Source organism: Drosophila yakuba, chromosome 3L (assembly GCF_016746365.2).
Source record: "Drosophila yakuba strain Tai18E2 chromosome 3L, Prin_Dyak_Tai18E2_2.1, whole genome shotgun sequence".
NCBI lineage: Eukaryota > Metazoa > Arthropoda > Insecta > Diptera > Drosophilidae > Drosophila > Drosophila yakuba.
In genome coordinates this window covers 325,677-350,314 of record NC_052529.2, presented here as the reverse complement: position 1 = coordinate 350,314, position 24,638 = coordinate 325,677, and the positions used below count along the sequence as shown (strand labels likewise).

General features: G+C 47.3%; 4 protein-coding genes across 8 annotated transcripts; 3 read left to right on the top strand and 1 right to left on the bottom strand.

Annotated features, from left to right (window-relative positions):
- Nucleotides 1–1,280: 1,280 nt before the first annotated feature.
- On the top strand, nt 1,281–4,141 carry LOC6532224 (GA-binding protein subunit beta-1). Of its 3 annotated transcripts, none has more exons than XM_039373653.1 (10): nt 1,281–1,377; nt 1,433–1,585; nt 1,647–2,000; nt 2,069–2,281; nt 2,397–2,417; nt 2,618–2,735; nt 2,791–3,116; nt 3,175–3,269; nt 3,332–3,401; nt 3,468–4,141. In XM_039373653.1, the coding sequence occupies exons 2-10, from the start codon at nt 1,484–1,486 to the stop codon at nt 3,927–3,929; spliced, it is 1,761 nt and encodes a 586-aa protein (XP_039229587.1). In that variant the 5' UTR covers nt 1,281–1,377; nt 1,433–1,483; the 3' UTR covers nt 3,930–4,141. The 3 variants fall into 3 exon arrangements, with proteins under 3 accessions (XP_039229587.1, XP_039229588.1, XP_015049237.1); XM_039373654.1 differs by having other exon boundaries at nt 1,359–1,377; nt 1,448–1,585; XM_015193751.3 differs by lacking the exon at nt 2,397–2,417 and having other exon boundaries at nt 1,359–1,585.
- A 130-nt stretch (nt 4,142–4,271) lies between these two features.
- On the top strand, nt 4,272–7,842 carry LOC6532223 (ATP-dependent RNA helicase DDX54). Its single transcript, XM_002092960.4, has 6 exons — nt 4,272–4,407; nt 4,462–5,011; nt 5,067–5,821; nt 5,889–6,164; nt 6,230–7,147; nt 7,707–7,842. The coding sequence occupies exons 1-5, from the start codon at nt 4,333–4,335 to the stop codon at nt 7,127–7,129; spliced, it is 2,556 nt and encodes an 851-aa protein (XP_002092996.2). The 5' UTR covers nt 4,272–4,332; the 3' UTR covers nt 7,130–7,147; nt 7,707–7,842.
- Nucleotides 7,843–9,164: 1,322 nt separating this feature from the next.
- On the top strand, nt 9,165–23,532 carry LOC6532221 (phosphatidylinositol 4-kinase beta). 3 transcript variants are annotated; one of them, XM_015193746.3, is made up of 12 exons: nt 9,165–9,306; nt 14,449–15,854; nt 17,602–17,713; nt 18,126–18,387; nt 18,452–18,640; nt 18,746–21,226; nt 21,290–21,408; nt 21,464–21,601; nt 21,665–21,939; nt 22,002–22,090; nt 22,157–22,321; nt 22,384–23,532. In XM_015193746.3, exons 2-12 carry the CDS (start codon nt 14,758–14,760, stop codon nt 22,569–22,571), a joined length of 5,115 nt encoding a protein of 1,704 aa, XP_015049232.1. In that variant the 5' UTR covers nt 9,165–9,306; nt 14,449–14,757; the 3' UTR covers nt 22,572–23,532. The 3 variants fall into 3 exon arrangements, with proteins under 3 accessions (XP_015049232.1, XP_002092994.1, XP_015049233.1); XM_002092958.4 differs by having other exon boundaries at nt 9,173–10,201; XM_015193747.3 differs by lacking the exons at nt 9,165–9,306; nt 14,449–15,854 and adding an exon at nt 17,243–17,504.
- Nucleotides 11,436–12,122, bottom strand: LOC6532222. The gene is made up of 2 exons (XM_002092959.4): nt 11,802–12,122; nt 11,436–11,750 (listed from the first exon to the last, which is right to left on the bottom strand). The coding sequence occupies exons 1-2, from the start codon at nt 12,003–12,005 to the stop codon at nt 11,601–11,603; spliced, it is 354 nt and encodes a 117-aa protein (XP_002092995.1). The 5' UTR covers nt 12,006–12,122; the 3' UTR covers nt 11,436–11,600.
- Nucleotides 23,533–24,638: the final 1,106 nt, after the last annotated feature.

Here is a 24,638-nt window from a genome sequence, read left to right as displayed (position 1 = left end):
TAGACAAATTTTAGAAAAGAGAAAGCAAAAACGCCAACAGAATAAAATAAAGGATAAAAGCAGCGGGCTTAGAAGAAAATGAACACAAAGTCAAGAACAAAATAAAACAGATACTTACCATTGTTTGTACGGATATCTACCTTAGTTTTTCACCACACCTGTTATTTTTTCATTATTTATGCTTTTCTCGCTCGTTTTATGAAATTTTCTCTAATATTCACTAGAAATTTCAAGCGTAGCATACACACACACATGCACTTAAAAAAAAAACAATGGCGAGGTTGAAGGAGGAGAAAGAAAAGCTGTTGCACTTGCCGTTATTTCCATTCTTTTCATGCCTCAAACTTTGAAAGCCCAAAGAACTAAACAAAAAATGCTTGCTTCTTATTTAGCTATACCCCATTTAAGTGGGGGCATAACAAATTTTAATTTTTTTGATTTTTTTCGCTTGCTTTCTTAATATTTTCGTAATATGCACTGGAAATTTTAAGCATAGCATACACACAAACACTTGCACTTTCAAAAAAATGGCGAGGTTGAAAGAGGAGGAAGAGAGCAAAAAACCGTTGCCGTTACCGTTACCTCCTTTCTTTTCATGCCTCAGATTTTGAAAACCCTAACAACTGAAAAAAAAATGCTTTCAGCTATACCCCATTTACGTGGGTGCTTTTTATACGGGCATCACCGATTTTAATTATTTTTCACTTTTTTGCTTCCTTTCTTAATATTTCCCTAATACGCACTGGAAATTTGAATCATAGCATACACACACACACTTGCACTTTCAAAAAAATGGCGAGGTTGAAAGAGGAGGAGAGTAAAAAGTCGTTGCCTTTACCGTTACTTCCATTCTTTTCATGCATCAAACATTGAAAACCCGAAAAACTCAACAAAGAAATGCTTGCTTTTCTGGTAGCCGGTTCCCTATTTACGTGGGTGCATCTTGTACGCGAATCACTGAATTCAATTAACCCGCTGCACATTTACTAGTTAACCGCGCCAAAAATTAGTTTTACTAAGCACAAAGCGCGTCGCGAGCCTCAATTCACGAACTGGTAACTCGATAAAAACAAAGTGTGACCTTTGCTTGGTTCAGAAATTATCGATACCCATTACTCCCTTTTGGTATATACCAATAAGTTCAGTTTTATTTTCTTTTTCCTTCGTAGTTCATGTAAATGCCCTAAAGGCTGTAGCTCTGATTGATGACATTTCTAGTGGATATCTTAACATAACACTCAATCAGAAATTAATTTTTAAATATATTGTAATAAGAGACAGGTGTACAATGACGAAAGCCATCTTAGAAACAATTTTATCCGATAGTTGACCTAAACGCCTTTTCTTCGTCTGGTCACACAGTGGAGATCTAAAAACGTAAACATTCATAATTAAAGCCATTCTTAGCTTTTGCTCAATAAACTTATTGCAGTAATGCCAATTATAGTCCTCCACCGGTCGCCGAAAGTGTTCGTCTGCTAAAATGCACAGTCACGGCGCCAGCAAAGTTGTTGCTACTCTCCGCGCGGATGGCCATGTCTACCCCATGGAAAACTCCAATTCCAACCTTATGCACTACGAAATCGTAAGATTCGAAGTAACCCCGCTTTAAAGGCAAGCTGACCTAGCTAACAACTCCTCCACAGCGCACCGAAGGGGATGTCCAGCAAAAGAAGGGGAACCTGCTGGGGCCGGCCACATGCGTGGACCTGGGCAAACAGCTGCTCCAGTGCGCCAGGGACAGCGATGTGGCGGGGGTCAAGGCGGCGCTGGCGCATGGAGCGCCTTTCGCCTCCGACTGGCTCGGTATGTCGGCACTTCACTTTGCCGCCATGAACAATCAGCTGGAGATTTGCGAAATCCTTCTGCAGGGCGGCATCAACATGGACGCCAAGACCAAGGTGGACCGAACGCCGCTGCACCTGGCCTGCTACTACGGGCACGAGCGGGTAGTCAGTTTGCTGCTAGCTCTGAAGTGCAGCGTCAACTCCCGCGATATGGTAAGAGCATCCGAAAGCTGTTTCAACAACGAGTGGCCCAACTTGACTAACCAACATTCCCTTGTCAGCTTCGGATGACCCCGCTGCACTGGGCGGTTGAGAAAAGGCACAAGGGAATTGTGCGCCTGCTGCTCAAGTGCCAGGCAGACGTCGCCTTGGTTTCCAAATTCGGCAAGACGCCGATCGGACTTGCCGTGTACACGGAACAAGCGGATGTGCTGGCGGAGCTGGAAGCGGCACGGCAGGCGCAGGCCAGTAAAAAGTTCAACGAGGAATCGGAGGTGAGTACGCCCGCAGGATTTCGCTGAAGTCCGATATTTGTTACTTAATATGTGGTTTTACTCACGTTTTGTTTGGCTGTCCCTTAATTACCACGCTGCGCTTATGAAACTTCAGCAACAAACGCATAAGAACAGAGTATGTACTTGCGACCACTTGTATTCGGTTGCCATAAATAACTTCTAACACTCCCAATTTTGGACTGCAACCCATTGTGAATGATAGGTTATTTCCTATTGATTCGCAGAAGGAAATTTATTACCCATTGCTTAAATTCTCATCTTTGTTCTGCTGGTGCCCATAGAAACAATGATCATTTAATCGCTTTCGATTTGCAGAAGGAAACCAGTGAAGCTGTCAGCTCAATAATGGACGAGCCGGAAGCAATTAAAAACATAGACGACCGAGAAATGTCGGTGGAAGAACGAATGGATGTCCTGGAAAACCTGCGAGGCCGTAAGTTACTCGATTCGATGATATCAAAGGATTGAAAACCTGTTTTCCCCTGCAGATGCAAACGTGCTGCGGAACACTGCGCTCAACATGCTAAAGACGCACGGAATCGCAGACATGGTGCAGGACAACGACGACGAGGCCTCGAAGGAAATGCTGAACACCGCGTTGCAGAATGGACGCCAGCTTGTGCTCTCGGAAGGTGGACGCATGCTGCTGCACGAAACAAAATCGGGCGTCAGCGGCAAGCAGTCCATGAATGGAAATGGTCGGCCATCGGTCGTAGCTCTCCGCACAAATGTTAATAACCCTCATCCCAAGATTCGCATGAATGTCATCAAGCAGAAGGATCTTTCGTCGCCGGCGGGGGTTGCCAAGAACAAGGTATACTTTTCATTGTTTTGTCTCGCCAATTCCTATAATGAAGAATATTTGAGGGCAGAATATACGCATAATCTCGTTGACTGATTTTAAGAAACTCTACGGATCGGACAACCAGCCAAAGTCCCTACAGAAAATACCCGCATCGTTGGCAAGGTACGTTGACTTCACATATTTTGCAGAAATATAATAAATATCGTCTTATTGACTCTCTGCAGCTCTGGAATGGTGCGGCAGCTTCCCGATGGCACAAAGCTAGTCAACATGCGCCAGTTGCAGGCTCGACAGGTAAGTACTAGGTGGTTTACAAAGAAACAACTTAAAAGCTGCTGTCTTCTATTCCCCTACGTTTAGTTGAAGCTCCCTTCTCTGCAAAGACCTTTGGAGCCCACTTTGCTGGAAGAATCACACAGCCTAAACGAAGCCGCCATCCCAGCTCCACTGCCTTCCAACCATCCCGCGTCCGGCAGTTCGCTTCGGGGACAAGTGGGCACCGTCCAGACCATTCAGCTGCGACCTTCACTCTCGGCAGGATCCGGGCAATGTACAGCAAACAACGGGGCGGCAACCAGCAAGGCCATCGTCAATGCGACGAAGCAGCCGACGGCGAAGTCTCCGAACGTAATGCCGCTGCTCACTTCCTCGGAGATTTGTCGCCAGCTCCACGAGCTGCGGCGTCAGAACGAAGAACTGCGGCGGCGAGCAGACACCTTTCAGCGGGAAAAGGAGGAGATGCTGAGGCGCATAGACCGCCTGGAGCAGATGGTGCTGGTGCAGGAGTCGGAGGCGGACTTGGACTTTGGAGAGGACGTTTAGTTAGTGCTAAGATAGATTTGATGTAAGTACGTTAAGGTATTGTTAGGATAGTGAGCCAATAAGTGCATTTGTAAATCATTCAGCAAAATGACTATTTCATACCATTTCTTTATCGGAACCAAATTAACTTGATTGCTAAGAGAAATTCAACATTTCGGATGTAGATACAAATATATTGTGCTAAAAATTCATGTTTAATCCATCACTTGGAACAGACGTTGCATTTATTTAATAAATTTTGATAAGCGTTTATATGCGTTTTAAAGCAATGCAAATTAAAACTATTAAGAATTCAAATTAAGAATTCAAATAACAGTTACATTATCCATTCTGCACTGCGGTATTTTGAGCGGATAAACTTGTGGCGTTAGTCAATTTTAAATATAGCGGTGTGGCCCACTCTATGCAGTTATCGATAGTAGGGAATAGTCATCGATTTTGCACGTGTTGTGTTTATTCAAAACAAATAAAAAATATGGTAAGAAAGTGTTCTTTAATTCCCTAGCAATCAATAAATACTTCGCATTGGCAGCGTAAAAAGCAGGCGGATGAAATACCAGGTTTTCCCTCACTGGACAACGATGGGGCCATCAGCGAGCGCGGCGCCGACATCCTCAAGTCCAAGTCGAAGAAGAACAAGAGTGGCGGATTCCAGTCCATGGGCCTGGGTTTCGAGCTGATAAAGGGCATCACCAAGCGGGGCTACAAGGTGCCCACGCCCATCCAGCGAAAGACGATCCCCCTGATCCTGGAGGGACGCGATGTGGTGGCTATGGCCAAGACCGGCTCCGGCAAGACGGCCTGCTTCCTGATTCCCCTGTTCGAAAAGCTGCAGAGGCGCGAGCCCACAAAGGGAGCCCGTGCCCTGATCCTGTCTCCCACGCGAGAGCTGGCTGTGCAGACGTACAAGTTCATCAAGGAGCTGGGCCGCTTCATGGAGCTGAAGACCATTCTGGTGCTGGGAGGCGATTCCATGGACTCGCAGTTCTCGGCCATACATACGTGCCCGGATGTAATTGTCGCTACGCCCGGTCGTTTTCTCCACTTGTGTGTGGAAATGGACCTGAAGCTCAACTCCATAGGTGAGTTGTTGAATCCGGAGCATAAGAGCAGGTTTTCATTTTGTTGTTTACCCAGAGTACGTGGTGTTTGATGAGGCCGATCGACTCTTTGAGATGGGCTTCGGGGAGCAACTGAACGAAACGCTGCACAGACTGCCGTCCTCCCGGCAGACGGTCATGTTCTCGGCCACGCTGCCAAAGCTGCTAGTGGAGTTCGCGCGTGCCGGACTGAACGACCCCGTCCTAATTCGTTTGGACGTCGAGTCCAAGCTGCCGGATGCACTGGCCCTAAAGTTTCTCTACTGTCGACCAGACGACCGCTACACAGCGCTTGTGGTTCTCCTGAAATATGTCATTCCGGTGGAGTCGCAAACCGTGGTGTTCGCCGGCACGCAGCACCATGTCGAACTCATTTCGTACATACTCACCGAGGCTGGAATCTCCAACGCGTCCGTCTACTCGAGCCTGGATCCAGCTGCTCGCAAAATAAACACCGCCAAGTTTGTGAACAAGAAGGTTTCCGTGCTGATCGTCACGGACGTGGCCGCGCGTGGTATTGACATTCCCAGTCTGGACTTTGTGGTGAACCTGCATTTTCCGGGTAAACCGAAACTGTTTGTGCACCGGGTAGGTCGCTGCGCTCGCGCTGGTCGCACAGGAACCGCATACTCCATTGTATCCACGGACGACACGGCACATCTTCTGGATCTGCACTTGTTCTTGAACAGGCCCTTCAATATACACGACAGCTCGGCGTTGGGAACCATTCCGCAAGACTTGCTCGAGGAAGAGCACCTCACAGTGACGGATATAAAGAAAAGCCACCACATTGTAAGTTGGAATTGCAATGCACTCCAGATTTCAGGTTCTTAAGACTCGTATATATGTATTTCTGCAGGCCGGAGTATTGCGCACCAGCGAGAACGCCTACAAAAAGTACTTGAGCTCCCGGCCAGTGGCCTCCACGGATGCGAATGCGCGCGTGAAGAAAATCAAATTCTTCGCACTTAAGCCACTGGAGGATTTCTTCACAGCGGCGCCTGCTCTCGCCCAGGCGGCTGAAGCTAGTGGCCAGTCAGCAGAGTCGCAGGCCAAAGTGTCTGCCACGGAGCGCAAGTTGCAGGAGGAGAAGCACGACATACTGGTCAAGATGCGTAGCTTCCGCCCTGGCGGTGTAAGTTTATCAACAGTTTTGCGATCAAATTTCCACTCTCTTACAAGTAATTGTGCGCTTTTCAGACCGTTTTTGAACTGAACACCACGCAGAAATCGACGCAGTTCGTCGTAATGAAGGAAAAACGATTGCAGCATGCGGAGGTGATTAGCAAGTTCAGGCAGCAGCGCGCCGAAGAGGACATCGACGAGGAAAAGAAGACGACCGAGGCGCTAAAGCCGAGCTCAAACAGAATGCCCACCGCCGACGAGGAAGCTATCAGTAGCACTTTCAACAAAGTCGTTGCACCCAAGAGGCTGCAGAACATGGACGCCCTCTACAAGGATAAGCCAAAGAAGAAGAAGCGCAAGATAAACAGCAAGGACGAGGACCACTATGTGCCGTACCAGTCGGCGGACAAGCACACAGAGGATGGCCTGGCCATCAACAACTTTGAGCGGCAGGCGCAGAATGCCGAGTTCTCGGTGTCCGACCACAATCCATCCCAGGACGTGAAGCACAAGCCTGGGCTGAAGAAGTGGGACCGAATTAAGAAGAAAATGGTCTCTGTACAGGATCCGCGAGCCAACAAAATCCGGACCGAGTCCGGTGCTTGGATTCCTGCCTCCTTCAAAACGGGTCGCTATGCAGAGTGGAAGGAGAAGTCTAAGATCGAGGACCAGCTGCAGCGCGAGAATGCAGACAGTGGTGACGAGAACGCCAAGCCATTGAGCCATGCCCAACGCTACCCAGTCAGCCGTCATGCGCGACACAACGTGAAACTAGAGCTTAAGAAACGGCTGACCGGCAACGACAAGGAGATGCGCCGCCCCGAGCAGATTGTCAAGTCTCGAATGCGCCTGGAGTTCATCAAGAAGCGCAACGAGGATAACGCAGAGCGGAAAAGCGAAAACCGCAAGCGCAGCATGCGGAAAACCCAGCGGCCTAAAGCTCAATCAACGGGCGGCTCGAGGAAAAGGAAGTAGGAAGTAGTTTCTACGCAGGTTAGTGCCATTTTACACGATACATGTTTTTCCTTAGTGTGGGCAATTAATTCAATTGTTCCCAACCAAAGCGGTAGAAGCAGCCGGGTCAATTGTAAAGTCAAAAGTGAAACGTGCTGTTTAGTGGTCCTACCTAAGTCCTCCCTTCAAACGTGACCCAAATAGAACGGGGCGAAGTATGTGCGTGCCGAGAGCTGTGCCGCACACCATGGGTGTGTTCACCCTGCGCAGGTCAAGCGAGCGCCTACCTACTGCGGCTCGGATTCGGATTCGGGTGCGCCTGTCTGATGACACGCATATCCTGTGCGTGTGCCCCCCACCCGAGCGCTGTGCTCTGTGCTCTGCCTGCGCCCACGAAGTGGAAAGAGAAACAGCTGCCAGCACTTAGTCATCTCTCTGTTTACAGATCTGCTCTCAACAGTGCCTGCATCAATTGCAATCTCGCACGTAGAGTCACGTAATTGACTTGGCTCCCTGCTACTCTAAACATAAATAAATGCACCTAATCGAAGTTGAATTGCGTAGGCCTGACTGATTTGTTCCTTTTTTCAATCCACAGAAACATTGGAACCGTTCAGCCAACTGGCGCATGGGTAGTGTGCTGACAAGTCGCCTTCCCAAAGGAAACACTCCCCATATTTGTTTACTGGATGTAGAGTGCTTTTATAATAGTACACAATAAACGATGAACTACACTTTTTAGACTTGGGTGTGGCGACAATGACATCAAATCATCTAGCACCAAATCGAACTCAATTGAACGCAGGAAACCTCCCTTTTCGCTGGTTTCGTGTTTTCCAAAAATACTTCGAGAGCGCATATGGTTCCATTTACAACAGCGCGATTCCCCCTGGACCAGTTCGCACTCTCCCAGTCGCCGTCGATTAAACTAGTGGTAGAAGCCACATGCCACATGCCACATGCGCATGGGACAGGATCACCTCCTGCTCACTCATTCCGCAGTTGAGGGGTGCCTCAATCGTATTCCCGACCATGTGTCACGAGATGTTTCCAAGTACTTGCTTAGGAGCATTTCCCGGACGCACTCAAAACCCGGGTTTCTTTAGTGTCACTGAAATCGGATTTCAGAAAACTCGGTTGGTACTTTAAATAGAGATATCCGTTGCACCCAGATACAAAGCCATTCGGGTGGAGAAAGACAGTCGACTTCCAGTGCCCACTGCAATTAATGTAAGATAAATTGAGATTCCAATATAGATGGCAGGCCTAAGGGAAGAGAAATGGAAAACCAAACCCGAGCTGTCCGTCCGCATCCCAGCCAAACACTTCGAGCGGACGATCATATCCGAGGAGAGCCAATTCAAGTCAATCAAATGAATGTGGCTTGCGCCAGGGGAATGGAATGGGGAAGGGGAAGAAGAACAATCGCAGTGGCCTGCAGCACAATTTACATTGCAACGACCAATTTAGAGATTGTTGAACTCACGCAGAACCAGGCTGTCCGGTCGGAAAAACGTAATCTACGCCTTGAGATCTGAACATGTGGGCTTGTGTGCTATTAAATAACTATGCCCGAAGGCGGCCAATGGCTTATCATGCATTTTCTAATTTGGGACGCTCAGACAATTGCACAATTTGCCGAGGAATGCTTCTAAGCGTCACTTAAGAACGAATTATTTAATTCATGCCGTCACCAGATGCTACGCAATCGGGAAGAATAGGGTGATGGGTTTCACACCAAAAAGATGGAGTCCAAGCGCTACAAAGAAAGATATATTCAGCAGAAGAAAGAGAAACATACTTTTAAAAACTAAAAGTTCGTTAGATTCAAAGTTTCGAATCGGTTACTGAACCCGATTAAATACCGTTTAACGAATCTGGTATATCCGCTTGCTCTACGAGTAACGGGTTAACCGATTCGCTCAACGAGTAACGGGTAACGGGTATACTCATTGAACTCAAGTGGTCGTTGCACAGTGTGACCGTAGAGTCAGGCAAAATGACGCGCTAGGGATTACTCGCGACCGCGCCGAGTGCCCACAAACTCGCCGAGCAACGCGTCATTCGAAGAAAAAAGTCGATTGCTTTGGACGTGTGTAGACGTCCGGTCGTCGCGAAATTTGTTTTTGTAGTGGAACACAAAGAGAGCAGAAGTGGATTACCGATCGTTTTGCCGTGCTGCAGCTGTGCATAATAAGGTGATAAACACAGGCCAAAGGATTACGCGGCGCCTCACTCGTGCATCCTTGTGCATTGACGATGTATACATACTATGGGCGCGTCTCTTTTTGTTCCTTCGCGCGTATGTTTGTGTGTGTGTATGTCTGACGTCGCTCTGCCTGTGCGTCTGTGTGTGTGTCTCGCCCCTCGGTCGAAGCGAGCAGAGCAGAGCAGCCCGCAACCCGCAGCCCTCTCGCCCACCTCCTAAAGTCAGTGTACAACTTGTTTATATTTAAGATTTGAGATTGGAGATCGACCCGCGACCGAGACTGGCAAAGCAAAGCAAAGCAAGGCAAGGAAGCACGCAGAATGCTGCTGAATTATTGAAACAAGTGTCGTCGAATTGTGATTTCTCGTCGGGTGAATTTTCGCACGCACACCAAGCCAGCGTTGCTCGCAAACACACGCACACAAGCGAAACGAGATTTTGCAAGTCGCGTACGCGCTGGTAGTGGTGCCCTCTCGTAGTGTTGTAGTTGTAACCGTGTCTGTGTGGGTGCCTGTGTTGGTGCTTGTGCAACTTAAAAATTCAATTGTTTATTGCTGGGCAAAACTGGTACCGTGTACAGTGTACCGCGTACCGTGTCCGCGTACCGCTCGCCTGGAAAACAACATTTAAAACGAACGCAAGGCGCATCGCGAGCAAGTGAGCAACAATAAGGTGTCGCGGCGGCGCCTTCCCATTTCCACGGTGATAATAATCATCGGCATAGGGTTGCGACGCGAAAGCCACAAGTGAAAGTGGAATGCTCTGTCTATTCGCGTTAGTTGGCATAGTCTTCAATACCCAGCAAATTGCATCGCTCCACTCTCCACTCACCGCTCTCCATTCTCCACTCTCTGGTCTCCGCACCGACTGGATATGAGGACACTGTGAGTACTCCTGCTCTGGAATCAATGAAATGAAATGGAATGAAGTGGTGCGCCTGGTCCGGTGATAAGGCCGCTATCACCACTACGTTCATATCCGGATGCGAGCCCGCCCTTGTTGATTGTTTTCAGTTTCTTGCGCATCGGGGATTGCCGTGGTATCTCGGCGAAATGCGGGCAAAAGAATGCTCGGGCAGTGGGAAGAGGGAAGAGGGGGAACGGGAGCGGGAGCGGGAACACGGAAACCTGACCTTTCGTTTAAATGCCTGGGTTTATCTTTAGCTGCACTCAGCCTTTCGAGCAGGCGTGTTTTGATCTCTTCTACTTTTTGGACGGTTCATTGACTCGCGGCAGTGTAGTGACCACAAGTGCACCAGTGCAGCCATCGATTTCGAGACTAAGCTGCGTTTAACATAGGGCCACCGGCCACCGAGGTCTTCAACGTGCTCGAGTCGTTGAACCCTCCGCAGAACAGTGGTAGTTGGTGGCGAGTACCAAATACCGAAGTGTGGACAGGAAGACATACGGCAACAAAGAGCAGAGCACAAAGGGGAGCCCGATCTCCTGTCCCGCAATGCTCCTCTTAGCCAAGCTTAGCAAGGCTTGACTCCGATTCGGGGCTTTCCGAATCGCACACCCAAGATTGCTGGTCGCCCGAATGGAAGACGCTGGACAGTCTTTCTCCGGGAACAGCTCCAGTGAGCGGTGGATTGTAATTAAACTGTAATTACGCTTTCGAGTGGCGATAACTTTGACATAAGAGCTGCAACTGCCGCCTGTTGAGTCGCTACACGCTTGCCAAATAGTTAAGTAAGCAGCTGGTGAGTGGAAACATCCGAAACGGGAATTTTCAAAGCAAGAGGCAACGAGTTTGGATTGGTTTCCGATCACTAGATCCACTAATCATGCCAAAAGCGCCAAGTCAGGTTCGTCAGCGCAGGCCAAACTGAAAACTCAAAACTCAAAACTGAGCACTGAAAACTAGTTGTGGTCAGAGTCGCTATTTTTGTTTCTCAACTTGCTTTCGTGGCTGCTTTTGCTTTGTTTGCGTAGCAAACGGAAGCAACAAATTATAAATTATATATTGGCACACAAAGACGACTTGTCGAATTGTCTCGCCGGTGGCATATTTTCCGGCATCCAGATTCCGATCGCAGGCTATGAAGCAAGATAAACCCGCATTTTCTCTTTCCGTAACGAAATCAGCATTATTTGCTGCTCATTCAATGCGATTCTCTACTTTTGTATACAAATAAATATTTATTTTCATAATGCTACCTTCTAACAATCTCTTCTAACAACAAATACTTTGAACTGAAGTCTGATTTTTCACTATTTGCCTTGAGCATTGCTTTTCATTCCTCCTGAGTTTTGCGTATTTTCATTGAAGGCTAATCTCACTCTACTTGCACCTGCGGCGTCTCGGTGGAGGACGCTTGTCGTAGATGGGCCGACGCACTGCACCATGTCCTTTTTGGCCATGCCGATTACGGCGAAGTAATCGGCGGCGTCGTTTATTCCTTCTCCTGCGAGCCACACGGGCCAAGATTCGCTGCGAATGGGGAGCAACATAAGTCAATGGAGTGGTGGGGATGTGCCTTACTTCTGGCTCGAATAACCTCTTCTTGGCATCGCTGAGTGCGTTCCAACGGACAAGGCCCACCTGGAGCAGGCGGCGCAAGTCAGTCCTGCGGAAAAAGTTCCGCTTCAGGAAGCGAAGGAAGTTGAGGTACGGCAGCGAGGCCACCAGATACGGGTTGTCCACGACCCAGGCAGCCCGGATCACTTTCGACTGGGAACGCGCCATATGGCGTGCAGCAGGACAATTTGGATGAGCTGAAGAAGCGGTCTTTTGATACAGCCGCACAGTAATAGCCAAACTAGAAAGCCAAGTTGAATTGTCATGATCAGCGAAGGTTGCTTCGATTTCACTGAACAACTTCCTATTCAATGAGCCAGCTAACTGAGGCTGAAGGATTCTAGGACTCCTCTTCCAAGGGCGACTTCATGGTAGTCATACTCCTCTCCCAATAACTTTCGCTGAAGGGAGAACTTTCGTAATGGCTTTTGTGGGATGTCTTAGTTTGAATAACTTTCGATTTTTAATTGGGGAATATAATAAAGAAATAATATCTTCGCTAGGAATTGATGTGGAATAGAGTGGAACCGTGTAATGGGCGGCGCCAGCCCTGCTTTTTCGCCCCCAAGCCATGCACTCGTTGTGTAACCCAACTTTCCCTCGGATGAAGATGAAAAACGATCATTAGGCTTTTCCTCGAGCACCGCGGCTGATTGGCTGATTAGCTGTCCAGCTGTCCCCTCTGAAGTGCAACGGAAAATTGATGTTGTGTGAAAAGGGTGGCCCTTATAATATCCAACTTTCGGATGTCTGCACGGGATTTTAATCAATTACTTAATTGCATCGATCTATCGACTTGGTTCTGCAGGCGCTTTGATCGTGTTTTGAGTATTTTCAAAGTTACTCAACTATGTAGATACTGGCGAGCGTGTGTGTTCGCTGATTGGGCTGACCTTGATAGCGGCGTTTGGCGTTCACACAATCCAACACGTTGCATATATGTATGTAGGTACATATGGCATATTGTATCTTAGGGAGTCTGCTTTGCGCAGCGGCAATAGTATCTGCGCCTAACTGCGTTGTCTCGAAGTCTCGAGCAGTTTGCGGTTTATTAACCGCACAGAAGCGGAATGTGAAACTCTAGATTCGCTGTTGCAACCGAGCGCGAGCTTCGTGGCGTCTGTTGCGAATGCTGGTGGCACTGCTGCCTCCGAGTTCCAAATGGGTTTTTTACTGTGACACACAAGTATGTATTTGCTGGGACGCTGATAAACCAACTTGATGGTTCCAAACGAGTGCGTTGTTGAGCATGGGGAAAGCCGAATCGATGGGTTAGAGATAGGGAAGCTCCCAGTAAGTGATTTTGCGTTGATCTAAGCTCTTTTCAAAACAGCGAATGAACGCAACAATTGGCGATACAGTCCGCCTCCAAGCAGAAATATGCTGAGAATGCGAACAACCACCTGAAAGATTCGCGAGTTGACTGCAGGTGCAGCCACAAAAGGTTTACTATGCAGTTAATTAACGTATCAGTACCGTGGCTAGCTCTCAAAGGTCTAGCTCCATGGCAGCTCTCGGTTTAAGTGCAACGTGCACTTTGAGTTGGTCGAAAAAAGTGAGAGAGCACATAGCTAAGCTCCTAAGCTGTTAAGCTGCCAAACCACTGCAGCCGCACAGCTGTTCAAGAAACTGAATCCAGTGGCATGCAGCTGCAGCTGCAACTGCAGCCGAAATCGGAGTCACTGAACGGAGTGGCAGGAGAGCTGCTCGGGCAGCCCGAGTTTAACAGCTTGGTGTTCGTTGCGAGCTTTCATCTTGTTCATCTCGTTCCGAGAACGAAACACGGCCAGAGAAGCGTGGATTCAAAGGTCCCAGTTGGAATGCTCGGGCCGAATAGCTGCTCCAAGCCACGTTAGACCTCTTCACGGCAGTTCAGCTGCACATGGCCGACGTACGAAGGCCAAAAGCGAGCCAGAACTATTTCAGTATGGAGTAATAGAGTGTTGTTTGAGTGCTGATCACAAATCAGTTACTGATTTCAAGAGTGTAACTCACCTGCGAGCAACATCATTAGGCCGACAATTAACGGCAGCACCAGTTAACGGACGAGCGATTGAGTCAGTTCAGATGATGGCTAACACACATAATTGGGGTCAGGTCACCAACTCATCAAATTTTCATTGCCCAATGAACGAACGTGCATGCGGGCGAGGATGCAGGGCGATGTGGCCGACCAAGATAAGACGACTAAGGCAGAAGTAGCTGAAGTGGCAGCTCCCTCTCTTCCATTTGACACTTTCTGAAACAAAAGAATATTGTATTAGGCGTCGATATACATACATACCGAAAAATAAGGCTCGGCGTTTGTTCGTGACACCATGATTAAATGGGTCAAGGCGGCGTACAATTAAATACTTTAAAAGGCTATTCCCCCCTCCGCATCTTCGATTCTGATACTCTACCTATTGCATGTGTATGCGTGTGCGTATATATTCTAATCAAGTTGAAATAGAGAAATTTCTGGAATCATTTTGAGACCATGATAAAGTATATTATAATACACTACCATAAATTTACATTACGTTTGGCTGAATGTGAACCACAGACTGGGATAAGGGGCATTAAATTGATCGAACATTACTAATTGACACCAATTTCTTTATCTTTCTAGTGGTTCGATGGGCGAAAAGCGACTGTAGCAGCTACTATAAAAAGGACGATCTGATATGAGAGCCACATATTCCGCGCCAATGAGCGGAGACGACAGGGCAATTAGATGAGAAAGACCCCGATGACCCAGAGCAAACCATTTCACTCAAAAACGCATAGTTGAGCGATGGAACCAACAAGCAATTCCGAGGTTGTGCCAGAAGGAAATGCTTACGTCGCCAATTAAGCACACTCAATAGCAATTAGAAGCCAAACCTAAAATCTGCCCACAATACTACACGGCTATCCAACTATCCGCATTCAAATCAAAATGAACTCCGTTATATCTGCATTTAAGGGTAAAAAGAATAGCAATGCAACCTGCAGTTCTCCCATGGGATCGGCGAATGGCACTGCTCCGGTGGAGGCAAAGCAAACTGCTGGCGGAGGACTCGTCGGCGTGGGCATCAGCATAGCCAGCGTGGGCGGCGGCGTGGCCAAGAAGAAGCCCGTGGCCCAGAACAGTGGCTACCCGGCCCTGCGCCACATCCGCGAAATCGATGCAAACAACATGCTCCTTTCCTCCGTCGTCGTTGTGGCAGAGGAACGGCCAGTCAGCAAGCCCTGCTCGCCCTCGACAGTGGCGACAATGGCCACCGGAATCGATGTCGTGGATCACTGCCTGCCCACGACGGTGCGATTGTCCGTGACAGACGCGCTGTCCGACTTAAACATGAACGGAAAAGCCGTCGAAGCCGTGAGCCCATGCACTCCGATTGGCGACAATGCCAACCTGGAGGTGGCTGAAACATGGGCGTGTCCACCGCCAGCGCCACCAGCGACGGATGACGAGGACATTTCCGAGCACTCGACTGCCGCCTGCACCAGCACCAGTAGCTCCAGCGAGCACAGCAACAGCACCGTGGTGCACAGTCCCACTGTGGCGGAGAGCACCTGTGACTCTGTTTCCGTCTCCGCCTCGGCAAGCCATCCAAGTCCCAGCGGGAGTCAGCACAACACATCGTCCGCCACCTGTAGGATGAGCAGCCCGCACAGCCAGTCGTCGCTCTCCATAGCCTGCGAGCCTCACTCGGCCTCCACCACCACGCTCTCCTCGCTGGGATCGGACCTGGGCAATGGAAACGGCAGTTCCGTACCCGCGTTTCTAATGACCGCCCCCGTCACGCTGCCCATCGGCGGTCAAATGCCGACGATAAAGTGCCTCCCGGGAGCCAGCTCAGCGGCCAGCACGCCCAAGCACTCGCGATACTCCAAGCCACGTCTCAGCCTGAGCCGCGTGTTTAACCACTCCATGCCCTCCGTGCACGGCCGACCAAATCTCAGTTTGGCGCCATCTGCAGCTCCGGGAAGTGCGAATCCGCCGAAACGCATTTCCACGCACCAAAGAAACTTAAGCTTGGACTTTAGGTGAGTTCTGTTTCGTCACTCCCTTGCTGTAGTAGAGTTTGTAGTGTTCTGGGATGGATATTTATTACCCAGCATAAATAAGAGGTTCGTTGTTAAATTGCTAGAGCAGTCGGCTGCCTGCAGGCAAAATCTTTCCCTTTCGAACTGGTGTTTTATCAGCTTTTTATTGAACTACAGCCCGTTTATTAGGTTCCCCCGTGGGTAGTTCAGCACTATTGCGATTGGAATAATTGCGTAGAACATTTCAAATGATTTCTCGCGCCCAATGCCAAAAGTTTGTTTTACTGAAACCCAGTTGAGCCATTGAAGTCCTATCTTCTGCGGCCGCGCTGTGTGTATGTACACGAGTTGCCTGGCAGATGACGTGCCACACCCTGTCTTTGTTAAGTGCGTGCGCCGGCAAAGCGCTCCTGTGCGGCTACACACCCACCCGGTTGGATGGATGCGGGGCTGACGCACCCCGAAGCTCCTTGGCCTAGGACGCTCTCGATCTCGTGCCGCCAATTTAGCGTTCCCGCTGATGCTCCTAAATAAATCCTTTGATGGTGAAAAATGGTTAATCAAGCGAACTAAGGGCTATGGGAATGAGAAGTAGGCATGGGCAGATCCGCACCCAACGCGAAGGCAAGCCCCTGTGCGAGCGTTGGAGGCATCGAAAGCTCGGTAAATTAATGCATAAGCGTAAATAGTTGACACAACGAGACAACTTAAGTGGCTTGGAATGCTTGGAATGCTCGGAATGCGCCCATCGCCGAGTGTTGTGAAACAAATAACACGACACGTATGGAAAATAAGAGAAACCGAGCGCGAATGTTGGTAGGACACCATGATGACGTTGATCCCATGGGCTGTCCCGTATTCAAATATCATTTCCGGGATGGCCGCACAATGGGAGTGCTCCGCTTTTCAGAAGCGGAAAAGCCTTTCGGTTTTCATACGGAACGACCCGTTGGCAGTTTGCCGTTGCTTTGCGTCACGCAGCCAGGGATTGTTGAACCTGTGGCCAAGCGCACCTCCATTCCCGCCGAAGGTCGTGGTCTGTATCTTGCAGAGTTCCGTAAGGGCAAGGCGGGCCTTTCGGTAAGCAATGTACCGCGCGCTTATCGCACTGGCATTGCTTATCTGGTGTTCGCGTAATAGGCTACTCCTGTCCGCCTGCAGCGCGATAAGCCTGCTGGAAAATACCTGAGATAGTGACTTTCGGATCCACCCTCGTTCTGCACACTTTTGCCTATCTGGAAGCTTTCGACGACGTCATCGTTGCTGCGGCTCTCCGTACGCCGAGTGGCCAGGAGCTTTGGCTCAAGCCCGCGAGCTTCAGCAGCGACCAGCTGTCAACAAAGGCTGCGAAAGTTACTCGATTAGTCAGTCGTCGTGGGTCGTCGTTGGCAATCGCCAAGCTTTTGACCGTCTAGTCTCTGGTTCTTGCCCTCCTCCCCACTCCCCATACATATATTCACTTCCCAGTGCTCTCGGTTTTGGGCTTCTTTATGTTTCACGCGCGTTGTTCTGGGCCCTACGCGTATTTTCCTGGCCGAGAGTGCAGCTAATTGAATTTAACAGATATCACTCGACCTCTGGCTGGGCTTTTTCGTCCAGACAAATCGCTCGCACGAAGTGTGATAACTCACTTATCATAGCTGCGACTGAGTGAGTTTTCAGTGAGTGCTTTTTGCACACTGTGTTACCGCAACAGATGCATTGATTTTTTCACAATTTAATCCGAATTCTCGCTCTTTCCTTGCAGATCCATGGGCATACTGCTTCCGCCCGTCTCGCAGGTGACCAACAATCACAGCAATCACACCCAGCACCACCGCAATCGCAGCCTCGACAGTGCCTTGCAACGCATTCCGGAGGTTAGTAGTGTACCACTGTCCACCGACCAAGATGATTCCCAGGCCCAAGACCCCAGGCCCAGCCTTCACCCCGTTTGCCTTGTTGGCTGCGAGTGCACACACGAACATTTGAAACCCACACCTGCATTTAGAGCTGTAAAACCTGGAAAGTTTCTAAGTGTCTAACTGAGCGTGTGGCTGTGTGCGGCAAGCTGTTTATTTATATTTTTATCATTGCGTCGCTGTCATTGTTATTCAATTTGCACACACATACACCAGTGCTAAATACTTGTGTGTGTTTTCAGTTATCGAATCCAGTCAATAACAGCATGCCGCTTTAAACTATAACAAAGGCAGGGACAGGGTTTCAATGTTCTTCGACACAGGCTATCCATAAACTGGTCTAAAAGACGCTTATCTGTCTCCCGTTTAGGTCGAAGTGTCATCACCAAATGCTGAAAGCGAAAACACGTTCTGCTCACCGTCCATTCTCGGTGCGACTATGTGCTCCAAAATTGCCACGACAGCGGCAAGTGTAACGTCAGCCCTCTCCCCACCAGGCACGCCCACGCCGGCTCTGATGTCGACGGCGTGCACGCCCACGATTGGAGCCGCAAAGGGCAACGTGCAACATCCTGTGCCGCAGCATGAGCAATCGATTTCTTTGGCAGCCGCTTGCAGGTCCAGTGCCGTCGGTAAGATCCACATTTCTTTCCTGTTATTCATTCTGTTCCCTAACGCCATACGCTTCGATTACAGTGGAGTCTTGTCCAACGTTACGAATGCGGCCAAAATCCAGCGAGTCGGTTGCGGCCAGTGGCCCAGAGATGATCGGTGTCATTGTCGGCAGCACAGGCAACGGCAGTAGCAGCAGTAACAATAGTTGCAGTAGCGCTGGTAGCACCAAGAAGCGAGAGGATCTTACCAGTCTTGGATCGGATGATTCTGGTGAGTGCGAGACAACTTTTTGTCTAATCAGTCGAGCCTTTTGAATTCCTGTTTTCTGTATGATCATGTAAAAATCACTCATTCCTACACTAATCCTTCCTGCAGGCATCATCTGTGGCTCAGAGTCGGACCAAATATCTCTGAATCGCATATGCCACTCACATGAGTCGCTGGATTCGGGTGAGATGGACGCGGATGCCGATGCCGAAGAGGAGTGCGTTGATCTAATGGATACAACATCCATCGACGAGGAGTACAACATTATGCAACCGGACCATCTCTGCCTCTATCCCCCACATGCCGCTTCCACCGAATTGGACTGTCGCACCCTGCGTCCGTCCCGGAAACAAAAGCGACAGCAGCAGCAGGTCCTGGAGCGGAGCAACGTGCCGTCGTCCCAAAACCAGGTCGATAACGAAGACACAGTGGATGCTGGCGTCGACGCCCGAACTCGCTATCGCGTCATGAACATGTCGCAGGCAGCTATCAATGTTGAACTCGGAACAGCTCCCAATGAAATCGATCCGGATTCCAACCACAGAGAATCTCAACAAGACCACATCGCCGATGCACATTGCCTGTCCACGCCAAATGTAACGTCAACGGCGTCAGCCACGCCATCGGCGACTCCGACACCGATTGCCACTCCGACACCAACGGAGAGCACGAAGAACGACCAAGTGCTGTTTAAGAACTTCTTTGGCGCCACCAAGAACGCCATATTCCGCACAGCCCAGAGCATTATTGAGAACCATGAGAAGAAAAACGCCGCTAAGCAGAAAGAGCAGCCCGATCACTCTGCGACAGTCAGTGTAGTAAGTGTGCCAAATGGAGGAAGCAGTGTGCCACAAGACGTGGTCAAGTCACCTACAGACATTTCCAAAAAGAAGGAATTCTTCAGTTTGCTCACGTCTAGTTCAAGCAAAAAGGCAGCGGCTGCAGCTGCAGCAAACTCGGCTGCTAGCACGCCCCCTGTCACGCCTACGGAAACGCTAGCTGCAAATTCAAATTTAAAGCTTCAACTGCCTTCCGATCCACCTGCCGATTCAAAAGTAAAGGAACGTACTCTCAACTTGCGTCTACCTGGAGATAGTGAAGGCAGTGAAGGCGCATTGACAAATTGTTCATCAATCAACTCGATACACAAACTTAAGCTTCCTGTTCCTGGCGTCGTCAAGTATTTCATCAGTGAAAAAGCACCTGTGTCAGATGTGCTCCAGAAGCCAGAGAAAGGCCAAAGCGGCCTTTTGCGTTTCTTTGAGTCGCCAGTGTTCAACATACACTTTGCTGTGCATTACCTCTTTTACTCGAAGGAACCGGGAGTTCTCAGCTTTATCGGCAACAAGATCTTCAGTTTTCCCGACCAAGAGGTTGATCTATACATACCACAACTGGTTGTTATGTACATTCAGATGGATGAGCTAGCTGAGGTGCTAGATCCATATCTTACCATTCGGTGTCGCAAGTCGGTTGACTTCTCGCTGAAGTGTCTCTGGCTCTTGGAGGCCTATAACTATCAAGTGGATTCGCTGGGGAACTCGCACAGCAGTTCTCGGAAATCTAAGCTGGCGCTCATGAAGGAGATATTCTCGAAAAGGGAGCACAAGCAGGCTCAGAACGACCTCAAGTCTGCCGGCACTGGAGCTGTTGGAGAGCCGAGGTCGGTGGTCGCCCTTGCCAAGAAGACGCACCACCGTTCGCAATCTGATGCCACTGTGCTCCTAGCCGACTTCCGCTCGCCCCACACACTAAGTATATCGCACCGTATGTACCAGCAGCCACCCTATACCACACAAACACTTCCCACTACGCCCGCCAAACTGTGCCTCGGTGACTTAACTTCCGGACACGCATTTGATAACGGGTGCACCTGCTTCGAGACGGTTCGAGGCCAAGTGAACGGTCTGCTTGGGCAGAGGACGCTGTGCAGCTGTGGAGCTCCAAAGACGTCACCGCAGAAGGAGTTTATGAAGGCGTTGATGAACGTTGGTAAAAATCTCACCTCATGGCCCTCCAAAGCGGAGAAGACTTCGGCGCTGCGGATGTCCCTCAACCTGATTAACAAAAACCTGCCCGCTAGAGTCTGGCTTCCTCTGTACTCGGACATTCCACACCATGTCGTTCGTATTACAGAGGAGAAGACCGCAGTACTGAACTCGAAGGATAAAACGCCCTATATCATATACGTAGAAGTGGTTGAGATTCCCGACATCTATACTTCTCCCCTGATTCCAAAAATGATGCCTTCACTGCGGCACACCAAGAGCGAAGAGCACTTGGACGGCTCCTGCCTGAACTCCCACCAACATCTGAGCTGCAGTCGCACTTCCAGCTGCAGTAGTAGTCAGCAGGGCACTAGCTGCCGCCGGAAAAAAGGAGCAGAAGCTGATGGCGGCTGCGGGGATGCTGGCCCACACAACAGCTGCAGCAATGTACATTCGTTGGGTGGACTTCAGTTCCAGGAAGATGACGTGTGGTCGCAGGAGGAGGACGAAATAACAGCGCAGTACCTTAACATGCGGAAGGTGAGCGAGCGGGACACCATCTCACAAATATCACTGGATTCCTGCGATTCACGAGACCAAGGTAACATAACATTAAATTCAATGGTAAACGTGTGTCTAAGCAATGCACTTTACTTCTTAACAGGTCCACCAATCGTTTTCAATATTGGCGACGTGCGCTTGCGTCACTGCAGCAATTTGAGTTGCGAAAACACCAAGTCCTTCAGTAACGACCCGGAAGATCCTTCGGCGGCTGCTTTAAAGGTGAGTGGGTTCAATTCTAAAATGGAATTTTATGTGTAATCAATTCTTCCTTTAGGAACCTTGGCACGAAAAGGAAAAGCTCATCCGGGAGTCCTCGCCATATGGCCATCTATCAAACTGGCGGTTGCTTTCCGCCATCGTAAAGTGTGGCGATGATCTACGCCAGGAACTAATGGCTACCCAACTGTTACAGGTATAAACAAATTCGAGTATGCAAGAGAAAATTGTAACTCACAACGTAACATATATTTTGCAGATGTTCAAAATTATTTGGCAAGAAGAGCAAGTGGATCTGTGGGTGCGCCCGTACAAAATAGTCTGCCTGTCGAATGATAGTGGTCTTATTGAGCCGATCCTTAACACTGTTTCCCTGCACCAAATTAAGAAGAACTCCAACAAATCATTGAAAGAGTATTTCATCGATGAGTACGGCTCGCCAAACGGAGAAAGTTTTCGGCGCGCGCAGAAAAATTTCGTCCAAAGCTGTGCGGCCTACTGTTTAATTTCATATTTGCTGCAAGTCAAGGACAGGTACGCCAAATAGTTCTGTTGTTAACTAGTTTTTCTTACCGACTTTTATCCAATTACTCTAGGCATAATGGCAACATTCTCTTCCATTCGGATGGGCATATTATACACATTGACTTTGGATTTATTTTAAGTATATCACCTAAAAACTTGGGTAGGTATTCTGCAGATCATTCTCATAACTCATAACTTAATTTCAATTTAATTTGCCCGTTTTCAGGATTCGAACAGTCGCCCTTTAAGCTAACGCCAGAATTTGTCGAGGTGATGGGTGGCACGAACTCGGAGCATTGGCGTGAATTTAATAAGCTCTTGTTAGTTGGAATGATGTCTGCTCGAAAGCATATGGATCGTATTATTAACTTTGTGGAAATTATGCGCAGCAGTAAGTTCGACAGAAAGAAACTTAAAAAAGAAGATTTCCGTAATAATAACTTTGTTTAACAGATGCCCATTTGCCGTGCTTCAAGAATGGGTGCTCTGGAACCGTACAGAATCTCCGAAAACGCTTTCATATGAATTTAACCGAACAAGAGATGGAGCGAAAGGTTGAACAGCTTGTACAGGACTCGTTGAAAAGTCTGTCAACCAAACTGTACGACGGTTATCAATACTATACGAATGGCATATTGTGAGAACGGTTTTTTATGAAGATCTAAATGGATAATCATAATAGCGGATAGAAATTGCCAAGCTGGTAACCAACATAATGGACTGACTCTTTTGTAAAGGAATTATTGTATATTATATAATATGTTATTATCACCGAAAAAAAACAAAAAGAATGAAATTGTACCAAACCTTAATCTGTTATTGTAGTTTAAATCGTTCGTTGTATGCGTTTTCATTGTTGAATTAGCGTAAGGTGTATGTTGTCTAGCTTTTAAGAGATGAAGAAAGTGTAAATGCTGAATGTAATTTTAGTTTGCCTGTGAGAGATCGCGAGACACTCGCTATTCCATTTTGAAATTCATAATTTACCTGTACATATATGCACATTTCTACTAACCAGCCTTACGTTTCGATAACTTGTTTATCTCTTCATCCCTTTCTAAACTTAAACTTTTGTAATTCATAACTATATATGTAAAAGCGTCTAATTCCAATATATAGTCATAAGTATAAGGATATATATATATGCTTAATACTGCTGCAGCATAGAATTTTAATACAGCAATATAATCTTTAAGAAGATCTATTAAATACAAAATTTAGATATCTTTAACGAGTATATAGATAAATAATTGAAATGTTTGAGTCGCTGTCAGCTGTGTTTGTATTTGCATATTTAACTAAGTAAAAGAAAATTTTTAAATCCCAATTATTTTCTAACTTAATATACTTCTAAGCTATTGCGAAAGAGATATAAAACAAAACCATTGGAAAGGGTACTAAAACCAATAGCTAGGCACTGAAAGTGCACAATTTCAAGCCTATAAAAGTGAGCAGCACTATTCAAGGTACATACTTGTATGTATGTTTAAGTAAACTTTCACGCAAAAATTAGCTACAAGTATTTAAGAGTGTAAATTAATATTTCTACAAATTATCAAATAATGTCACTAAAATAAATGAGCGTATTAATATACAAGAAAATATTTCATGGTGTTTTGTTGGGTTTCCGCTGAATACTTTCAGAAAAATGTTGCTAACCGAAAAATATCGACATCTCCTCCTTTGTGAGCCCTTTTAAAATAAATGACAATGGAAAGACATTATTAACATGGATAAATATATATATATTTATTTGGCATATGGGGCATATTTGTAGTTGCTAAGTTTATATGAATCGTTATGTGTTTTCTCATCCGATTAAGCTTAAGAGTGTTCGCTCTACATACAAATTGTTCATCTGCTTTATTGGCATATGTTTTCATGAAACGTTTTCGTGTTTTATGTTTTTATATATTTTTATTATGAAGTTTGCCTGTTTAAAACTTAACAAACTGGTTGCGGTTTAGAAGTGCTCAAAACGTAAATAAGCCCAAGTCATACCATGCGATAAATCCAAGCCAACTATTTGGTCTTTTTGGAATTATAAAGATTCTTGAGCTATTTACAAAGTTCATTTGTTTGGTTTTATTCCAGGTATGGGTATTGTGTAGAATTTAGTTTTGTTAATTTTTTTCCTATACATTTAAAAAAGAAATATTTAGCAAACACCAATGCGTTTCGTTTTGCAAAGTCTATTAAATAGTAAATTGCTTTTTAAATTTTCCAATCACCTCATTAGACAATAAAATAATTCTTGCCAACAGATTGGCCAGATACTAAAATACTACTAAGATACATTCGTGATTCTCTTAGAAAAAATTAAATTCGCTCAATTGTTCGGATGCATTTTTTGCTTGTTTTGTATTGTATAGTTAACAATTGCTAATTCGCAGGATTTCAAATTGACTATCAACCAATTTTTTTTATAGAACAAATATGTTTCATATGCAATAACCTAGTTTCTTTATTTTTAAGTTCTGTTGTAGTTTAGTATCTTTAACTTTGAAGACGTATCATTGTGGATTAGCCCAACAAATAAGTAACAAATAACACGGGTACTATCCTGTTTTAATGCACGTTAAAAACAAAGATACGTAATCTTTGTTAATCATGTTAAAATTTCACATATTCAAGTAGCAAACTTTTCCAGACGTGTTTAGATATCGGCTTTATGGGTAGTTTTCTTTTCAGCTTGGAACTTACGAACG

What these genes read in the sequence shown, in the direction of transcription:
- LOC6532224 (XM_039373653.1), top strand. Translation starts at nt 1,484, where the DNA reads ATGCACAGTCACGGCGCCAGCAAAGTTGTTGCTACTCTCCGCGCGGAT. An exon ending in AGTTCAACGAGGAATCGGAG is followed by an intron (nt 2,282 to 2,396) that starts GTGAGTACGCCC and finishes ATGAAACTTCAG; the next exon opens with CAACAAACGCATAAGAACAG. An exon ending in CCTGGAAAACCTGCGAGGCC is followed by an intron (nt 2,736 to 2,790) that starts GTAAGTTACTCG and finishes TTTCCCCTGCAG; the next exon opens with ATGCAAACGTGCTGCGGAAC.
- LOC6532223 (XM_002092960.4), top strand. Translation starts at nt 4,333, where the DNA reads ATGCAGTTATCGATAGTAGGGAATAGTCATCGATTTTGCACGTGTTGT. An exon ending in TAAAGAAAAGCCACCACATT is followed by an intron (nt 5,822 to 5,888) that starts GTAAGTTGGAAT and finishes GTATTTCTGCAG; the next exon opens with GCCGGAGTATTGCGCACCAG. An exon ending in GTAGCTTCCGCCCTGGCGGT is followed by an intron (nt 6,165 to 6,229) that starts GTAAGTTTATCA and finishes TGCGCTTTTCAG; the next exon opens with ACCGTTTTTGAACTGAACAC.
- LOC6532222 (XM_002092959.4), bottom strand. Translation starts at nt 12,005, where the DNA reads ATGGCGCGTTCCCAGTCGAAAGTGATCCGGGCTGCCTGGGTCGTGGAC. An exon ending in AGAGGTTATTCGAGCCAGAA is followed by an intron (nt 11,751 to 11,801) that starts GTAAGGCACATC and finishes CCCCATTCGCAG; the next exon opens with CGAATCTTGGCCCGTGTGGC.
- LOC6532221 (XM_015193746.3), top strand. Translation starts at nt 14,758, where the DNA reads ATGAACTCCGTTATATCTGCATTTAAGGGTAAAAAGAATAGCAATGCA. An exon ending in CTGCGATTCACGAGACCAAG is followed by an intron (nt 21,227 to 21,289) that starts GTAACATAACAT and finishes ACTTCTTAACAG; the next exon opens with GTCCACCAATCGTTTTCAAT. An exon ending in CTTCGGCGGCTGCTTTAAAG is followed by an intron (nt 21,409 to 21,463) that starts GTGAGTGGGTTC and finishes TTCTTCCTTTAG; the next exon opens with GAACCTTGGCACGAAAAGGA.